Source organism: Plectropomus leopardus, chromosome 5 (genome assembly GCF_008729295.1).
Source record: "Plectropomus leopardus isolate mb chromosome 5, YSFRI_Pleo_2.0, whole genome shotgun sequence".
NCBI lineage: Eukaryota > Metazoa > Chordata > Actinopteri > Perciformes > Serranidae > Plectropomus > Plectropomus leopardus.
The window spans coordinates 5,300,043-5,319,398 of NC_056467.1; the positions used below are offsets into that span (position 1 = coordinate 5,300,043).

General features: G+C 39.9%; 1 protein-coding gene across 1 annotated transcript in view; it reads right to left on the reverse strand.

Annotated features, from left to right (window-relative positions):
- Positions 1 to 932: 932 nt before the first annotated feature.
- LOC121943375 (calsyntenin-2-like) overlaps positions 933 to 19,356 on the reverse strand; it is a 260,798-nt gene continuing 242,374 nt past the window's right edge. Inside the window, exons 9-12 of the mRNA XM_042486899.1 lie at positions 18,819 to 18,981; positions 12,053 to 12,219; positions 9,254 to 9,402; positions 933 to 1,194 (exon numbers count right to left, since the gene is read on the reverse strand). Coding sequence (XP_042342833.1) covers positions 933 to 1,194; positions 9,254 to 9,402; positions 12,053 to 12,219; positions 18,819 to 18,981 — 741 coding nt within the window. The remainder of the gene's footprint in view (positions 1,195 to 9,253; positions 9,403 to 12,052; positions 12,220 to 18,818; positions 18,982 to 19,356) is intronic.

Sequence of the window (19,356 nt, forward strand, 5' to 3'; positions counted from 1 at the left end):
AGACTATAGCACAGGGTCCAAATTCACGTCAAAAACTTGTTGTATGGTATGTGGTTGAAAATCGCGTCATAAAGTCATACTTTAGTATGTGTTCCGAAATTGTGACAAAAGTCATATTATATTATGTGGTCCAAAATCCTGTCAAAAATGTCACACTATATCACAGGGTCCAAGTGTGTGTCAAAAACTCATCGTATAGTATGTGGTTCAAAATCGCCCAAAAAGGTCATACTATAGCATAGGGTCCTATATTCACATTAAAAAACGTCATACTTTAGCATGTGGACCAAAATTGCATCAAAAAGTTATACTTAAGCATTTTAACAACCTGGTAAAGACCAGGCAGGAGAGAATTTGGTGGTGTGAAAAGCACCACAACTTTTGTTTTGTTGAGTTCATGGTGCATGCAGATGTACCAGATAAAGAAATGCTCACTGCTGCTGATTCACAGTTTTGTGAGGCATTATGCAATGTTTAGCTTTCTCTGGAGGTCTGTTTTCATAGGGAGACAGGTGGCACTGCATGGCTATGGGACTTCATGAATGAGTGAACACATTATCAATATGAAAAACTGCTGAAATATTTAGTCAAGACAGGTTTCTACCTGCAGGGTTGTGTATGCATCTCCCATGGTGTGAGGTACACTCAGACTGCTGCCTTTTGGAGCAGGAGCTTCTCACAAGGAACATACCCTGTAAAAGTATTTTAAAATACCATTCCCTCTTGCTATAAGTTTTAAAAATTCCTCCTTTCTCTCCAGTTTTAATGCTGCAATAAAATACTGATCCCTAACTGGCTTCCCACCCCTTAATATTTGTGCCTGAAGGGTTGCAAATTTATTGAATGTTACCAAGAGCCAATGGACAAAACGTTTAAAGCATTATGTAAAGATTATCTTTCACTGACTTTAAGCATGATGGAACCAACTTCTATCATATTGTTGCCCTTGATAGCACAGTTGCCGCCATGTAACAGTCCTTACCTGTGTGATGTGTGGTGGCGTCTGCCCTGGCGACTGTGCTGATGATGTGGAGGTCCTGGAACAGAATTGTGCCTCCCTGCGCTCTGAGGTCGGAGGCTGGCCGATTCAGTCTGTCCACTCCACTGATGGTTATCCTGGGCTCGCTGGGCTGCAAAACCATGACCACTGCATCGATGTCTGGGATAGTGATACAAGTGTCTTCACCAAAGCACCTAGAAAGGTGAAGAAGGACAGAAGTGTGAGAGCTGGAAGACAAATTGAGGCGTGAAAATGTGAGGTGGCACTGTTGGCAGTGTTGTGATGTTTCTTCATACTTCATAGGGTGTCTTTAGCCATGACTCATTTAACGAGCAATAGGGTATTAAAGTTACAAACACCCCAACACATTCTGGACTAGCATCAGGTGCGGCTCTAATGTTACCAATCAGAGTCAGACAAAGCAGCCATGTAAAACGCCTACCTAAAATACAATGTAAAAAGCCTGGTTTAGGTGATTTTCAGGTCAAAATAAGATACATTTTGTGGAAAAGTGCAATGTTTTAAATGTCAAGGTAAGATATAACAGTTTCGACAACAAATTGTAGCTAGGACTTACTTTAAATTAGTCATTAAAATAATAGTCATTAAAATGCTGGTGAAACAGGTTACAGAGATGACACAAATTGTCATTTTTATATTTTGCCTCTCGCACCAGTCTTTTTGCTGACAAGCTGATCACCTGCTGGTGATAGCTTCATATTTAGTGTAAGCCTACATATACGAGTGGTATCAATTTTAAAATCTTGGCTAAAAAGCAAAGAAGTGTATTTTCTAAAATCTTTAACTATTCCTTTAATATTAAAGGGGCAGCTCAGTGTGAGTTGCCGCGTTATGAAGAGGTACTAATAAGATAATCCATAGACCTTGTTGTGAGCAGTTTCATGTAGGAACTATTTTCTGTCTGTCGAATTACACATAGCAACCATATCACTAGGCAGAAAGGAGGCATGCATCTATCTCCTACCTCTACAGTAAACATTAATGGTCCTCTTTTTGATAATCTCAATGAAGTTTCTGTCTCCTGTGGATGTGTATGGAAGTGTTATTCCAGTAGATGGCAAAAAGTTCTCTCATTGGTGACTAATGTTGCTGAAACAGAATTATTTTGCAATACCATGACAATGACCACAATCTTCCATAGACCTTATAAAAGTTGCCCTTCATGAAAGTATGACTGTGTCAACAAGTGCATTTCTCTATTTTCATCCTGATTTCTCTTAACATGGATGAACCCTGTTGAGAGAAGAGATGGTTTTATATGAGAACCACAGACAGCACTAAAGGGCGGAGGGCACAGAGGAGCACTTTAAGACATCTCATAAAGTAGCTCGGTTGCCAACACAAGAAGCTATTCAGCACTGGAACATACCTCTGGAACAGTACAGCAGCTAATAAAGCTTATCAATACCAACAGGACTTCTTCACTTTACTAAAGATGATTAATAGCACAGTGAGTGCAGTTATTCTGGGGTAAAATGCTCTGTCGGTAATCGGGCAGCAGACACAGACCTGCAGCAGTGTGCCCGCTGTGATTTCATACGTGCCTGCTTGCCTCCCTGCCTTCCTGTCAGCGTGTGTTAGCATGTGTTTAAACGTGCAGCATCCACTGGCAACCTTTAACAGACAGACAGAAATCGGCTCTCTAGGACCCAAGCTAGCTGGCTGTGAGCTCACAACACAGCCACACAGGAGAGCGTGCGCGCACACGCACACGCACACGCACACGCACACACAAGGCCATACTTACATAAATGAACATCATTCTGATGCCTTGGTTGATGCACACATACACACAGCATAAAGACTGCAGATTACACATCAATCAAATGGAAAATAAGAGACATTAAAATGAGAAAAGCACAGAGGTGGGGGCTGGGGGTGGAAACGGTGATGGCGCAAGCCGTGAAAGCTGAACAAACAACCAGATTTTTGTTTTTACATTTCACTGAAAGCCTGTCAAGCACACAAACATCTGTCAGTGGGAGGGACATCAATGCATTCTCTCCTTTTTGTGGCTCTGTAAGCAGCTACAGCAAGAAACCATAACAAGCTTATTTCCTGCATTGGAGACCTGGTGTATATATGAGATTTCACCTCTCACATACATTCTGATGTAAACTATGCTGCAATGCATAAATCCATATAGTGAATTCCTACATATTTTCTCATCTCTAGCTGGGTAATTTGATATGAATTTTAACGGGTATAGAAAAAGCGAAAGGAAACAACAGTAAAAATGAGCTCCTTTGGCTGAACATGAAGGCAAAACACCTAAAAAGTGTCTTTGGATATTAGACGTGTCGGAGAAGTTTCTGTTATGTATTTGCTTTGCATGACATTATACACACTGTCCCAGCCATTTACATATGACCTTTGGTTTGTACTACTTTGGGGGTATTTTTAAGCATAAACGAGCTGGGAGAAATAATTTTTAGTAACTTATTTCAGATGCTCAGTCTACCCTTAAATTGTCAAATTGATTGTCAGATTGATGTCCAATACATTAATAGTTTGAATTCTCATATTAAACGTAAAAAAGAAAAGAAAAGAAAAGAAAAGAAAAGAAAAGAAAAGAAAAGAAAAGAAAAGAAAAGAAAAAACTTCAAGCTACAATTAACGAAACTTCCTGTTTTCATATTAAAATCCAGCCTGTAATGCTTAGACTGCAAGACTTTTAAATAAAACATACCTGGAGGAAGTTCCACATGTGGACCACAATAACCAGGGATCCAAGTGCAGATCAGATCTACAGATTAGTGGACGACTCACTCTATTTCCTTAGTGTAACTTTTCTGGCACCTCTTGCTTAAAATCCAAAATGTCTAAAGAATCGTGAGGCCCCGCTTTAACAGTCTGTATCATATTAATGATCAGGATCAAGCAAGCTTTTGCCCTTCTCTCCAAACTCAATACTGAATTGATCTGGGGCAACAGTTAAACATGGAGGAAGGTTTGAGTTTGCATTAACTGGCCTGTCTAGTCTGGTTCTCTGTGCTGCTGAGGTAAACAAAGAAATTTATTTAAAATTTTGCCTACTTTAATGATTTTAAATTTTATTTTTAAACACTCAATAGTGTACTCTGAGTAGTAAATATAGATTTCGGACACTCATGACCAATTGTCATTTTGTGGCATCACTTATGGCTGGAGAGTAAAGTAAAGCACAATTGTAATTTCTGCCCTCACCTGCATTATGAAATAGTTAGCATGAAGTACCGTGCATGCAATGGAGACTACTTTTTCCATTCAGTTAAGGGAATTTTTGAACACACTTTAAAATGGTGACCAGTGAATATACCAGAACCTCAGTCCAGAAATATCAGAGACTGGGAAATGGAAAAGTCAAAGTTGCTTCTGCAGATTCTAAGAGCTGTTTGAAGGGCAAGTAATAGGAATTCATGGCTAAGTTAGTGTACATTTATGATATGCCATATTATATGTGTATGAATAGATGAACTGCTATAAATTGCAAAAAAGGCTGGGAGGCAGAGTGGGCGAGGGGATCGCTCTTTGCCCCACTTTCTTTTCTTTTCTGTACTTACATTTGTATATTTTGCATTATTGTATGATTATACCACCTTGTGAGGATGGTGTAGAAAATTAATGAAAAGTTGGTCACGAAAGACAGGAACCATATAGAGATATGAACTACCAGGTTTCATATCCCTTTCATACCCTGTTTTAAACTGAGATAAGAGTAAAAATAGGGATACTAGAGTATATGTAAAGTACTTATCAACAGATTGTGCTTTGCAAATGAGATGACAAGGACCAGAAGTTGAGTAAAATGTAATAAAGTTGAAATATCTTTACTTTTCCAAGTTATACATATTTGAACAGAAACATATTCACTCAGGGCATCAAAACAAATGTGGTACTACCACTGGCCGATGTATGACAATCTTTCCTTTCGTCCTTAGATAGCACAAACTTATTAACTTTTTTCATGGATGCGCTTTTGGCATAGTTTATTTCTGACTTTTACTCAGCTGTTGAAAAAAAAATTCACATTTTGTTTTTTAAACATTAAAGGACAAAAATCCCTAAAACTTTGCCTGACAGCTAGATGGAAACTTATCTGTTGTCTCTAATCCTCCACAGTGAGTTGTCTGAGGCCACAGTTTGAGACAAAAACAGGTTTGGGGGCATCATGTAATCTCTCCTTTCCTGTGGCCGCAGCTGGTGGTGTGTGTCAGTTGGCTGCTCGGGCACTAAGCCATTGTTGTGAGCGGTGGGAGATACAAATTCAGTGATGCAGGGAGACGGCTGCTGCGTGGGCCTGCCGAGCTGAGAAAAAAACAAAAAGAAACAAAAATCTGGAGCCAGTCCAACTTAATTATAAAGAAATATGACAAGGGAGCCTAAAAGGGCTGTTGCAAAGATTAGCGCCGGTTACTTTTATTTTCTCGTTGCCTGCAGTAATTGCAGTTATTAGTCGTCAGCACGAAACAAATTTAATCGCATTTGGAGGAATTAATTAACATCTCTGTTTATTTGAAAGGAGTGATACTGTCTGCGGCAGTCTGGAGGGAGTCTTTTTTTTTCTTCCAACACTTGCTGATTTGTTGTGTTGGGGGGCGGTATGTTTCAGGCTCTCAATGAAACTAACTCAGTTGATGAGAATCTTTTTACTGCTGTGTGTTCTGGACGAAGTGCTAAAACAACACATTGGAGGTTAAATCACCCGTGTTATCAACAAGACTACACATATAAATTTGTGTCTGTGTAAGCACAGTTTGCACACGGGTTACACACACTCTTTAGCCAATACACTCACACAACCATGACAACAGGAAGTTCATCCAGCTGTCTGAACTGAACTTAACAACCCTCACTCTGACCCTACATAAGCTTAGCAGTCATAAGCAAAGCTGGTTGAAATCTATCTTAAACTTGTGAGCAAAGCTGTAGCAAACATACAACTACGAAAATAATTAAGAGTGAAAGTCACTCTGAATGTTAAACTGTGTACTGTGACAGTTTTGGTGCAACTTTACACTTGCACATAACAGGTGGAATACGAATCCCTAAGGGGTCCACTATTCTCTCAGACTTGACTGAATATATTTACCCTGCTAATCACACATTTTAATTTTGAATTCTCTTTTATCTAGTGCTGAGGTGCAAAGAGCCAAAAATATCATGTATACAAACCCTTGTGAATGCTGCTCGTAAAATGTTATCAGACAGATTTACTGTCTCTGCACCTGTGCTAATATGCAGATTTTTGTAATTTATTTATTTATTTATTTATTTATTTTTGTAGCAGCCAACTTGCTATAGTAAATTTATATCTAATGTGCAGTATTTGTCGGAGCAGGTAAAAGTGCCTGGCAGCAGGTTACACATTAAACACACCCTGATTAAAGAAACACAATTTGACAGTCAAGAAAACCAGCACAGTTTTATCAGATATTTTGACTTATGACAAGAAAACCAGAGGAAACACAGGTCATTAATGATGGCTCAGTTCCATTAAATATCCCTATTAGATACAACATTCACAACAGCAGAGATGCAACTCTAGATCACATTGATAGAATGCAGCATTCACAGATATAATTGTGAGACAATCTGAACAGGTCTTATTTCTGCAGGCAAGTTCATGAATGGTTATTTAAAAACAAACAAACATACAAAGAAGCTAAGATTTCACAGGCTTCATTGATAATTACTCCTTTATTCATAAAGGTTTCAAAAGAGGCTTAAGAATAATTATTTTGCTTCTTTGCAGACAGGTGAATTGTCACACAACTGTAATTTGTGCATCTATAATGGGATGCAATGCATTGTTGAATTATTAGCATTAAGTGGTGTCTTTTTTTTCTTCCATTATTACATTTGCATAAAGAGTTTACATTGTATGCTATGTATTTGTGTGTGTATATATCTATACTCTAAGCATCCAATAAAACTTCAGTTTATATCCCTGGCTTTTATTTGTTTTAATCACTGAACTCAACTGGCCTATACTTGGGACACGCATTAAAATGGGATAGGCTTCTAATTCCTTTTGCATGGAACTTGTGCTCAGTAAAGATGAGAAATGCTATCAAATTATTATTTTTTTGTTTTTAAACAAATATACATATTACTTGTATACAAATTAGGCTATCCAATAACATATCAGATATGAATCATTCATTTGATCTAACTCCATGAGACAGCAAATTAGAGAGAGAAAGAAGGATTCCCCTCATAAAAGAAATACATGCAGTCTTGGAAAGGATTAAAATTGAAAAAGTTAACTGCAGCAAGAAGAAACATAACAAAGAAAAATCATGGACACTATTATTTTATTTTGTAGCCAGCAAGGAGTGGAAACATGCAACATCTAACAACATGGTGAAGGAAGCAGAGAAAATATTGTCAGTTATGGTGCGGCCTTGTCTGTGAATCAAAGTTAGCAGACAGTTATACTTATAACTTGGATTCATTTTTAATAAAAAAAAACATTCTGATTCTTTTGATGGGTGGAAACCTCACAGACTAAAGGAATATAATTATTGAAAGAAGTGAAACATATTTGGTCTTTACTGCTTCACAGTCACCACATGTTTGCCAGAAAATCTGAATGAATTACACCTGGGTTCTCATGATTTATGTAAAATAAGCTGACTGAGATTTCAATGTGTAACATGTCCATTTTGACAAAAATTTAAACATTTATATTTGAGTGAACAATCTAAGCTGCTTAGAAATAGCTCAAATGAGTAGCTGATTTCCTGCTTTAATGAGTTTTATACTGATGCAATACCTCTATAATAATGGACAGCAATGTAAATGGCAATCATAGCATCTAATTAAGACCTGTGAAAATGTGTAGCCACACCTGGCTTGTGAAAGGGACTCTTATTGAAGTTTTATGGTAATCTATGAAGCACTCTGCAAGTGAAAAGTGGAATAACATTGTCCATAATAGGAAATATTACAGCGGACTCCACATGGGTTGTTAATTAGCACTGTTTACTTAATTATTTTCTACGCCTGCAGTAATCGCAGTTACTTGGCGTCAGCAAGAAACAAGTTTAATTGCATCGGCAGGAAATATTCAACATCTCTGAGCATTTGTGAGGAACGATACAGTCTGTAGCAGCGAGGGGAGTTTATTCAGAGCTGTGACAGCAGGCCACGTTTCAGGCTCTCAGCGTAACTAACTTAGTTGAGGGGATTATTTTCCACTGGTGTCTCTTCTGGGGGTGAGTATGAAAATAAATTGGAGGCTGAAAAACTACACTTCATCAATGAGTCTTAACATGTGTTCTTGAATGGACGCCCTCTCACACATTTGCCATACATATCTGCCTGTGAGTAGTGTTTCACGCTGTTCCCCTCCCATACACACACACACACACACACACACACACACACACACACACACACACACACACACACACACACACACACACAGGCATGCACATAGCTATGGCGACCAGTCAGCAGTCTGCGAGAGAAACTTAATTTAAACAACATTTAGCAGTGACGCAAGCTTAGCCATCATTAGCATAATGTATTCCTTGATAATCGGTGTGCCTCTAGCTACGATGACTCTGCTTCATCACCAGGCGCCTGTGCAGTGCACACACAAACACACACACACATGCTCACACACACGCTCACTTCTGCTGTGTTAGTTGAAGTTCTCTAGGCCCACGGCCGTGCGTCGAACCCAACAGGAGGGGCGGAGAGTGAACCCCCTGGGCTGAGCTGCAGGGGTCTACATATATTTAAAACAATCATGAATTTTAATAGTAACCCACCGAGGGAGTCTGTTTTACCAGCCAGACTCTCTCTCTCTCTCCTCCTCACACACACTCTCGTTCTCTCTCTCTGTATATCTCTTTCTCTCGTTCCTCTGGCAAAATCCAGGCAGAATTATTAATACATGACATGAAAATGTAAAAACTGGCCCCCGGTGGCGACAGCGAACAGAAAATGGTGTATTAAAGGGAAGGGAAAGTGACAGCAGAGGAAAGGAGAAACAGAGAGGGAGGAGTGAGAGAGGGAGGGGTTGGGATCAATGCGGGAGAAGGGAATTCTGTATCAAGTCAAGCTGTGATATCTATTGTGTTGTCTGAACACTTAACAGAAGTGTCAAGGTGGGCTAACACGCCTTGTATCTGACAGGGGAGAACACGAATAAAACAAATATAGGAATGTAGATAAAAAGTCTAAAAATGTAAATAGTGAGAAAGACAAAAAGGGGAAGGAGGAGAAAAGAATTGTACATACTGGACGGCAGTGGAGATGTGCAGACGTCGGATGCCTGGTGTTGGAAACTGACGAGAGTTTATGTAGGAAACTTTCCTCACAGCAGCGTTCATGTTTTCCAAGTCCTCTCCCTCCATTACTAAGATAGACTGGGCTGGGTTAAAGTGGAACTACGGAGAGAGGAAACAGAGATGTTAGATGGATAGAGACCTGAAGCAGTTCATGATATAATGTCAACACAAACAGAGCCTTTATAGCTATAGATGTGGTAGATTTGTATGGTGTTATTGAGGAAAAAGATTTGCTGTCTTTTACTCTGAAACCAGATTTTGACGCAGGGATCATACACAATGATATGAATGATGAACAATTCAATTTCTATCCACAGAAAGTGCTTACTGTTGCCACTCACAAGCTAATATGTTTACTTTAAGCATCTGACAGTTTATAGAGAGTATTCTTACAGAGATAAACTTTTTTAATATATTTTATTAAAGAGTAATATCCTCTTTATGTATTGTTTGACTAGAAAAAAACCTCCATATTGCTATTTTCCAAACCCACATGACTCCATTGAAATAAACAGTGATTTCATCATTGTAAAACACATACATCATTGTAAAATAAAACTCACAAATGCCATCTTGGTTTGTCTCTCAAATGTTCCAACCATCGCCAACTCTGGTTTGGTTGACATAAGTTAGATATGAAATTATGTTGGCTTTATACATGCTTAAATGACTGTTTCTTTATTGGAGTCTGGTGGAATAGGCAAAAGCAATTTCGGGGCTGCTTCTCATAAAACAAAAAGGATCTCACTCTTTAACAAAAGGTAGATCTCTGCAGGGTCTTTTTCATAAACTGCCAAACAGAATAACAATCTGAGCCTGACAGTCGCGAAAAGAAATACTTTTAGTGGATGGAAATTGATGGTGCAAACATGTCCTTTTTGCAGCCTGTCTTGTGGCTGCCAGCTGTAGCACTTTGGCTCATTACTGGACCATTTTAATAAATTGTTGCTCCCATTAGTCACTTAGACTCCAAAAAATGTGGGAAAACGAGGTCAAGGTTGAAAAATGCCCAACATATCCTTTAATATGGAATACATCTACCACAAAAAAACAAAACAAAACAAAACAAAAAAACTACATTTCACATCAACAAGAAGTAAAGACATATGTCATTATTTGTAACAGGCTGTGCAATGGCAATGGTTAAAATGTCCAAATATGTAGCAGAGGCTTTTATTTCAACCAGAGTACCTACCACTCAGCCATTGATTTCTATTCATTTCACTGCACATTATTATGAACCTCAGCTTGCAGAGACTTGTTTGAATCGGGTAATCCATCAAAATGAACATCATGTTTGTTCTGCATTACTATGAAACACCAATGTCACTTTGACTAAAAGCAACATGTGCACTGTGATGGATCACCTGTTTTAAGTTACTTTCAGGTTTTTGCAAATAGAATTGTGTACTGTACACAGATCAGTATAAAGAAGTGACTACAAAGATGACAAAAAAGGAGCATAATAGGGAAAGGATTATGTGTGTACTTTGTAGTAAATGACCTAAAACATGTAGAGAAGACTGGTATGGCCCTTTAAATCAAGAGACTAAAAAACAGCCAAAGGACTCTCCTTGCAAGTATAGTTTGACAGGTGTGTGCTCCCCTGCAGAGTTTGATGGTAGGGATTTGAAGCCCTCCTTACTTTTAAGAGGGTTTAGTGGTCTCCTGCTAGAACTGAAGAGTGCACTGAGTGTCTCCCATTTCCTAAAACTGCCTCTCAGCAGCAGGGCGACAGTACTTCAGCACTCCATGGGGCTCTCCCTGCACTCCCTCTCCCCTGTCATTTTCCCCTTCACACCTTCCCTTCTCTTGCTGTCTCCTCTCATCTTCTGTTCTCTGTCGCTCTACTTGCCGTCTATCTGCCTCAACCTCCCACCGTCTCTCCTTCCCTCCCTGTTATTCTCCTCTGATTGTGCTGTGCCAGCCCTGCACCTGCTTGGCTAAACTGTCCTTAAGCTTCCCATGGACTTATGGGAGCCAGACGAGTGTGCGGCTAAGAAGAAAATGAAATAGCTTTCAAAAGATAAACCACACTGGCCCTAAAGAGGTTGTCCTGCTCTCCTCTCCTCTTCTCATCCCAGCTCGTCGACTCAAAAGGCTGGTAAGGATCTCTTTGTTGCAACACAGCAGAAGGAGCTCTGTGGACTGAGCAGCAGGGGTGAGGGAGCGAGAGAGAAGAGGGCTGAAGAGGGTGGGTAGGGGGAAGGCTTTGAGTCTGCACAAACCCCTATCCATCTTGTTTGCCCGCTATCTTCCATAGTGCAGGGAGATGGATTAGCTGAGCTGGTGAAAGTTGGGTGGCAGGGTGGGGGGTGTCTGAGGAGTTTAGAGGAAACCACGTGGTGATTTAGGAATCTATGTATCAGATCCTCACTCCTCCACAGCTCTGACAACAACGATGGCCAATAGGCTCCAAAACGGCAGTCCAAAAACCAAAAAGTGACATCAAGGTAGCTATGTCCATTATTCATACAGTCCATGGGAAATACAGTTGTTGTGCTTGATGTTTTGATGAGAGTTAGATAAGACTGATACCACTCTCATGCATGAAAGATAAATATTAACTTATGGACATTTAGCTTAGCTTGGCATTAAGACTGGAAACAGGGAAACAGTTTGCCTGAAGGGTAACAAAATCCACCTTCAAGCACTTCCAAGGCTCACATAGACTTCTAATGTCACTATGTTATATCATGTTTGTTTAATCCATACAAAAACAAAAGAGTAAAATTAAAAGAATGAATACCTTTATGTTCTTATCCAGACTTTCGAGAGAGTTGATGTCTAGTCCCTCTTTGCAGGCCTGCAGACAGGAAATGACTTTCTGACTCTCAATCTTCCCCGGTCGGATGGTCAGTCCAGACAGGCTGCCCCGGAAGTACTGAGTGAACCTCGGCTTGGTCACTTCTCCACCTAAACACAAAATCGTACACACACATATAGTAAAACTGTTCATGAAATGCTTGTCTGAAAATTTATTAAAATTAAGTTTGTTTAAGGTTTGTGGTGACACCACTGGCTAAGCTGTATTTGCTTTGGCATTTATGCACCCATACCACTTAAAACACAAGAACAAAATCTTCTGTACAAAAAGTACTAAGAAGATCTACCAGAACAAATGGCTCTACCCCCCCACCTATCTGTACACTCATTACAATAGGTTAAAACCTCATGCGGATATTTGTTTTGTGGGTTAGGGTTAATTTACAGTAATAACTATGGTGTCATGCTCATCTCTGCTGGTGCGTTTAAGTCCCTTACACGCCTCAAGATCACCAAATTAACAGTGACCTTATCCTCTCTGTAATTATGAGTCCTGATGATCAAATTATGGCTATAATTGGCCTTAAGATACATGTTTTGTGTCTCTATCCTGTAACTAAGCAGCAGAGTGCTGCTATAAAAGTGCAAGTGTTACTCAGCCAGCCCATCCAGGCGAGGTAAAGGTAAGGAAAAAGTCAACACATTTAAAATGTGTTCTCTGAACTCCATAAAGGCCAGTACCAGCCACAGAAGTCTCCGAACCACTCATTAGCTGAAAGGTTACTAGCTCTGGGTAGCAAAACTTCAACTTAATTTCTGCACTACCTCTTTCTTTCTCACTGCTTTACCCCAACTCTGGCTGTAATCCAACCAAAGCACTGAGAGTACAGAGCAGTCCCTTCATCTTATGACAGTTGTCAAAAATAAATAAATAAATAAAAAAGAAGGATGAAGTAAAGCAAAGACTGATAGACAAATATATAGCTAAGGTTAGGTTTATACTAACAGTCTTTCTGTCTCTCTGCACATCTCTGCTCCCAAGTGAATTGTTGAGGGCAGGCAGCAAAGAATGACTTTGAATATTTCACTAATTTCACCATTGGGAATGTGTGTACAGGAGTCATTGCTTTTTGAGCAATCACTTAGCTTATTGGGGACTATAATTTCAAAGGCCAAATAGTCCAAAAAACGTTCCATTGGACCAGAAGCCCATTTGTCCCAGAGCCTGGTATTGTAAAAACAAATGCACTAGCTCCAAAGGGGCACATGGCTAAATGGTATATAGAAAGATGTCATCAGACCTTTTGGGGCATGATCTGCCCTACTGTGCCATGTTTGGCTAGTATTCGGAACCTTTGTTGGTTGGTTGGTTAGGAGTGAGTTTGTTCAGGTTTAGGGTAAGAATATCAGGATTAGACAATCGGAAGCACAGTAGGTCAGTGGAGTTAATCAGAGCAATGGGTGTTTTCTTTTTGGAATAACATGCTGTTGGACAAATGGCCTTTTGGTCCAATGGGACATTCTTGGACGAATGGGGGTTCAGAATTATGAGATATTGGAATAATGGCATGGCCCCAGTTTATTGCCCTATGCATGTCTGTCTTTTTACCATAAAGGAAAGTTTCTACTTCTTATTGTATCTTACCTTATGTTGTAATGCAATTCATAAGTAGATGGAGCAAATGAGGGAAGTGGTCCAATCATCTAACTTCAGCCTCACTGTTGTAAACAGTAAATTCCAACATGGAAGTGAGAACAGCAGCACCCAATAACTCCAGTGACAATGCATTTAGGACCTCTGCATTATGGGTACATTCTCTAAGGGTCGCTTACTCAGTTGGGATGCAAGAGTATAGAGGAACTGGAAAGCTCACATGCTTTTCTAAAATACCCTCTAACATTCATCCACACCTCACTGTATACACTTTTATTGACCCTCCTACTTGGCTTAAGCATAACTGCAATTTGGAAAATGTAACTATATGTCCTGGGTCCTTATTGTGCATTGAGTGGCCTCCCAAATCCATGCAGTTGCAGGGAGAAATAAGTTTAGTCCTTGAAGCAGGTAATCCAGTCAGTGGCTGAAGAAATACTGTTATATTCTACAGCAACTGGAGTTGGGGGAGTCCTCAATTCAAAACCCCTTGGCTACACTTCATCAGACATTCCCAAGCTCTACCCAGGTAATTCCTTGTGGATGATGCAGGCACATGTATCGCTGCCCTAAGGGATGTATTCAGGGTCTGAAAAGCTCAGTTAGTGCAGGTGGAGACACAGCTGACCACTACTGGATACATTTTATTATGCTCTACTTTCCCAGTGAGAAGATATAAATTAGAATGATCCTTACGTTTGCTGAACTGGAGCTACATCGTGCAAAACGGCCAGTCGAACAGAACTCCCTTGTTGCTACTACAGCAGAGTCGAACTGGTTGTGCAATCTGCGCAGATCATATCAACCCACTGGTTTGTCACCTCTCATCAGACTAGCAACCAAATCGGCAGAATATTGGCATTGTATATTTCTGCAACCATATATAGGTTACATTTCGCATTATTATAGTAGATACCGCGAAACTTTATACTTCTTTTAAACAATGCTGTGGTTGGCATGTGCTTTGATGGTTAAGCAAAAAAAAAAAAAAAAAAAAAATCAAACAAACAACAACAAATAACCTGTTGGTTATGGTTAGGTAAAAAAGCACTGACATGTCTAAGTAAAAATCAACTGCTTAATGAGAAAAAACATTACTGGTTTTAATGGCACTATCACTGGTGGAGACACATTGATGGATTATTACAAAGCGCCAATGTTTGGTGGCTAAAAAGCCACTGGGAATGCAGCAATGACTTGCGACAAATAACCGTTTTTTTTGTTTGTTGGTCTCGAACAGTGGTTCAAAGTGGTATGCAGCTGGCAGGCATCTTGCCCCGATAACACACAATCCACCATCCCGCCTCATGGCAAAGTCAGCTTAAGAAATGTAGATAAGATACGCATGAAATGTACAATGTAATGTATACATGGTTTACAGAAATGTGCAATGGCAATATTTTCTTGCTGACTGAGCCGTAAATAGGGAGATGAAAATTTGGTGGCAGCTGTAGGAATTCTCACACCTGAACTCTCCTTCGCTGTGCCTTCTCATCATCACTCTTTCTTTGTTCCTCACTCAGTGTTTTCATATTTCATTGATTTAGGTCTAGCCCTCTCAGCATGCTTGTGCATCACTATATGCCCTCATGCGCCTGCTCCCAAATTGCTGCCAGTGCTTTGGGGAAACTAAGCAAGCAGAAAAAAACCCAAACTTTTTGATGGTGTTTTTTATATTTAGTCTTTTTGGCTTGTCAATAATTCGACCATTCACCAAACCCGTGTCTTGTCAAACTTTGTAGAGCTGCTTTACTACCAAATAAAACCAAAAGACCACATTTGGAAACCAAACTATCCCAAACCCATTCTTTCTTCTTTCTGTGTGCTTAACCCACACTACCTCCTCAACTTAGTTACTCTTTTCCTCCCATTTCCCTTCCCTATCTCCAGATGTCCACCTATCCGCTTGTTCTTACCCTGACAGATGTTATCAATTTAGGCCCCGGCTAGAAAAACCGTTAAGGGTCCCAGACAGGGACGCAGAGGAGAGGGGATTAGCGAGACGCTGCGAAGCAAGAATGATATGGGTGATAAAACCGCTGATCATTCCACTTTATAGAGGCTGGTTTTACGTGGTGTCAGCTCTCTTTGCCTGCTCTGTGCAGCTCTCCTTGCACTATAGATCTTCACTCTGCTCTCTCCTCAGCTTTATTTGCGTAATTTCCAAAAGAGCAACAGATGAGACCAAAGAGGAATGGGATGAGTGGGAAAAATGATCATTACTTAAGCGCATGATAGTCTCTCACTTATTTTGTGATTTATTGGAGTGTACCTGTATCAGTGCCTGTGCACCCGTGCATAGTCATTAACTGTATATACACAGATATTTATGGTTCAATTTGTGCATGTGTGTAATCTTCAATACTTCTTCCTGCACGCTTGCTGCTGTGATGAGGGGAGCCAGAGAGGTAGCGCAGCAGCGTGTGATTACACAGTCGAGGGAAAAGAAAAATGAGGTGAGATGAATGTGTTGCTCTTCGCCGCTTGACTGTTACACACTTCTGAACATGAACACTCGGTGCTGGGTCAGAGGGTAAATATAGGCTGACTGTGTGGAAACTGCACAGCCAGCACTTACTCTCAGAGGTGAAGGAAGAAGGACAGATGGGGGCAACCCTTCTGTTTAGAGGATAGAAGAGAATGAAATTGTAAGAATGTAGACTTTACAGCTGGACAATTTAGTGCTTTGTTGTTGCAGGGAGTCACACTAACAAATGTATCGCATAATTCTTAATTAACAATGAATGTTGTAGTTTACCCCAGATGTGTTGTCGAGTTTATTGTCGTGCAGACACAGCTGTCCTGAAGCAACACCCTCCATGCATTCACACATAACTGAGGGCTTTCCAAAAGACTGGCTGTGCACAACTTTAACAGCCAATGACATTTACAGATGGGGAGATACAAACACTTTGGATACTGAACTGATTTCTTATAGTTTTTAGATTCTTTGACCAATTAATACTGTTTAATGTACTCATGTATACCCGCTGCATTTTTTTACCCCCATGCTTAGATGTTCTTGTAATGAAAGTTGTATCAGCTGTATCTTGAGTGTAAGACATTGTAAATCATTTGAAGGTAGGCAAACTGATCAGACAAATCATTCCTTCAATATTGCTATGACAAAAAAATACAAAGGTATGCAAAAAATGCTGCAAATTGTTTATTTATAAGTCAGGTCTAAGTCCTGGTCAAAGGCATGAAAATGGTTTTAATGGTTTTGGATTCAATAGTAATTGAGGGTTTTAACATATGCTAAAACTACACATCTTCTCTTACACTGTCCTGTAGCTGATCAGCGTTACTTTCACACCACCAGCAAACCACACTCTTGGAAATCGCTCAGTTGTTTAGTCCGCACTAGCGTTTAATTGACAGCTTTCATGCCAGCCTAAACACACCAAATTGTCAAATATAAAAGAGTGTGTTGGAACCAAACCAAACACACTGGGTGTGAAAGATAATGAAAGTCAGCCTCAAGGTAAATGTAGAGGCAGAAAGCATAATTTGAGATTTATGCTTAGTCATTGCTTACAGTGCATTGTTGTCATGTAACTGTCATTGTCACCCCCTTTCAGCCAGTAGCTTTAATATGTTACGGTCAGACTAGACTGATAACTTTTACACTAACACTGGCAAGAGTCCATACTTTTTACAGTATTCAGTACATTTATATATGATTCAATTTGACCAAAAAAGCACAAAAAAAATCCATCTATATTTTATCAGGGCTAGCTTCTGAGAAGTATTTATTCCAGATCATCATGAGGCACTAAAACTGCCCCACTAATAAAAAATGATTCATGTGTGGTAGCCATTCGCATTGGTAGTCTGAGGCAGGTTTAATTACAGATTTTACAGACTGAAACCCTAAAATCCTGCCACACCACACTTAAATGCTTTCTTTGGATAAAAATCTGAAATGTGATCATTCTAAATTATGCTCATTTGCTGTGACCAGGACAGAATTTATTTTCATTAGACAATGCAGACTGACCACCTAAATGTTATGAACCGTAAAATTATATCATGAAATTTAATTAAATATGGACAAAAATATCACAGTTGTCTGCACCCATACTGTTTGGCAACAACAAATCTTTTTTTTTTAGTTACCCTGCCATCCATCTGCACACAATCATGTTGTCCTGTTTGTAATGCCATTTAGCAGCCCAATATGAAATAAGAGACAAACCCTTTTCAAGGATGTCCTACGAATTCACTCAGAGCTGAGGTTTCAGGAGCCAGTTAGATAATAGATGAGTTCATCTTTGCAACATGTTTGCAATCAACACGCTGGACACTTAAAGCATAGTGCTTTGAAAAGGCAATCCGCTGTGGTTAATGTTACAATCTCAGTATCACTTTCACAACTCCTTACTAAAGCTTAGCCCACAACTGGAAAAAAAAAGCTGAAATAGTCTCTGAACCCCCTTTACTATTCAAGGCCCTTTTAATCCTCCTAACGGCTTGCAGTGTTCAATGAAAGTACTTGGAGGGGAGAAGGAAGTCGACAAGGAGGAGGAGGGGTTCACTGCCGCAGATGAAAGCGACACAAGATGACCTGCTCCTGCTCCCGGACAAAAAGATATCTTGACTCTTTATCTGTGGCTAAGCATCACTGAGCAGTCTCATTTGGGCTATCAAATCAACGGTTAGCTGTTCTGTGTGAAAAAGTGCCCTCTCGTCTCCCCTTGTGTAATTAGTGGCAGCTATCAGTTTGGAGGACAGTTTAATTGTGCGCCTTCATTCACACTGGTTCAATCATTTGTCAAAGCAGTCTAAGTGCTCTCCTTAATAACACTGTTCATTTAAGGCCAAAGAACATGTTCCACATGTAATTAATGATATTACTTCACAAAATAGTATTCATGTTGTTTAACTTGATCACTATTTTCAATTAGCACAACACCCAGTATATCTCATCTTTCATGTTAAATTTGTTTAGTCGAGGACTTTTCAGTGTCTCATTCACCGTCATCATAGCCCCTATTCCCATCATCATTATCATCATCATCATCATCATCATCATCATCATCATCATCATCATCACCATCATCACCATTACCACCATTCAGCTGTACCCACTCACCTTGCCAGCAGGCACCGACTGTGAGCTGCACGTCGATCTGTGAGGGATGGATGGGCCAGTCATCCGTCACCAGGTAGGGGTCGTAGGTCACTCCGTCCACATAGAGCGTCACCACTGGGAACTCTACGTTGATGACGTAGTAATGCCACTCCTTGTCACAGATCTGTCAGAGAAACAAAAAGAGAGAGTGACAGTTTCATTCATGGATATGCTGATGGACAGCTTAGAAAGACATACAAGTTGTAAGTAATCATTAACATATCGTGTTACACTTAGCTGCAGCGGTTATCCATTCTCAAAAAACACTTAATACACTTAATACAAAGGAACAGCCATGGATAGATAATGAACAGGGTCTACGGGCATGGGCCTGGGGCCCAAAGTACCAATTACCCTAAGGAGCCTTAAAAGGGGGACAGAGACACAAAACAACCATAAAGCATTACAAAATTAGCTCAAAAAGATACAAAATGACTACAAAGAGAGACAAAATGACCGAAAATACACAAAATTACATCAAAGAGACGCAAAACAACCA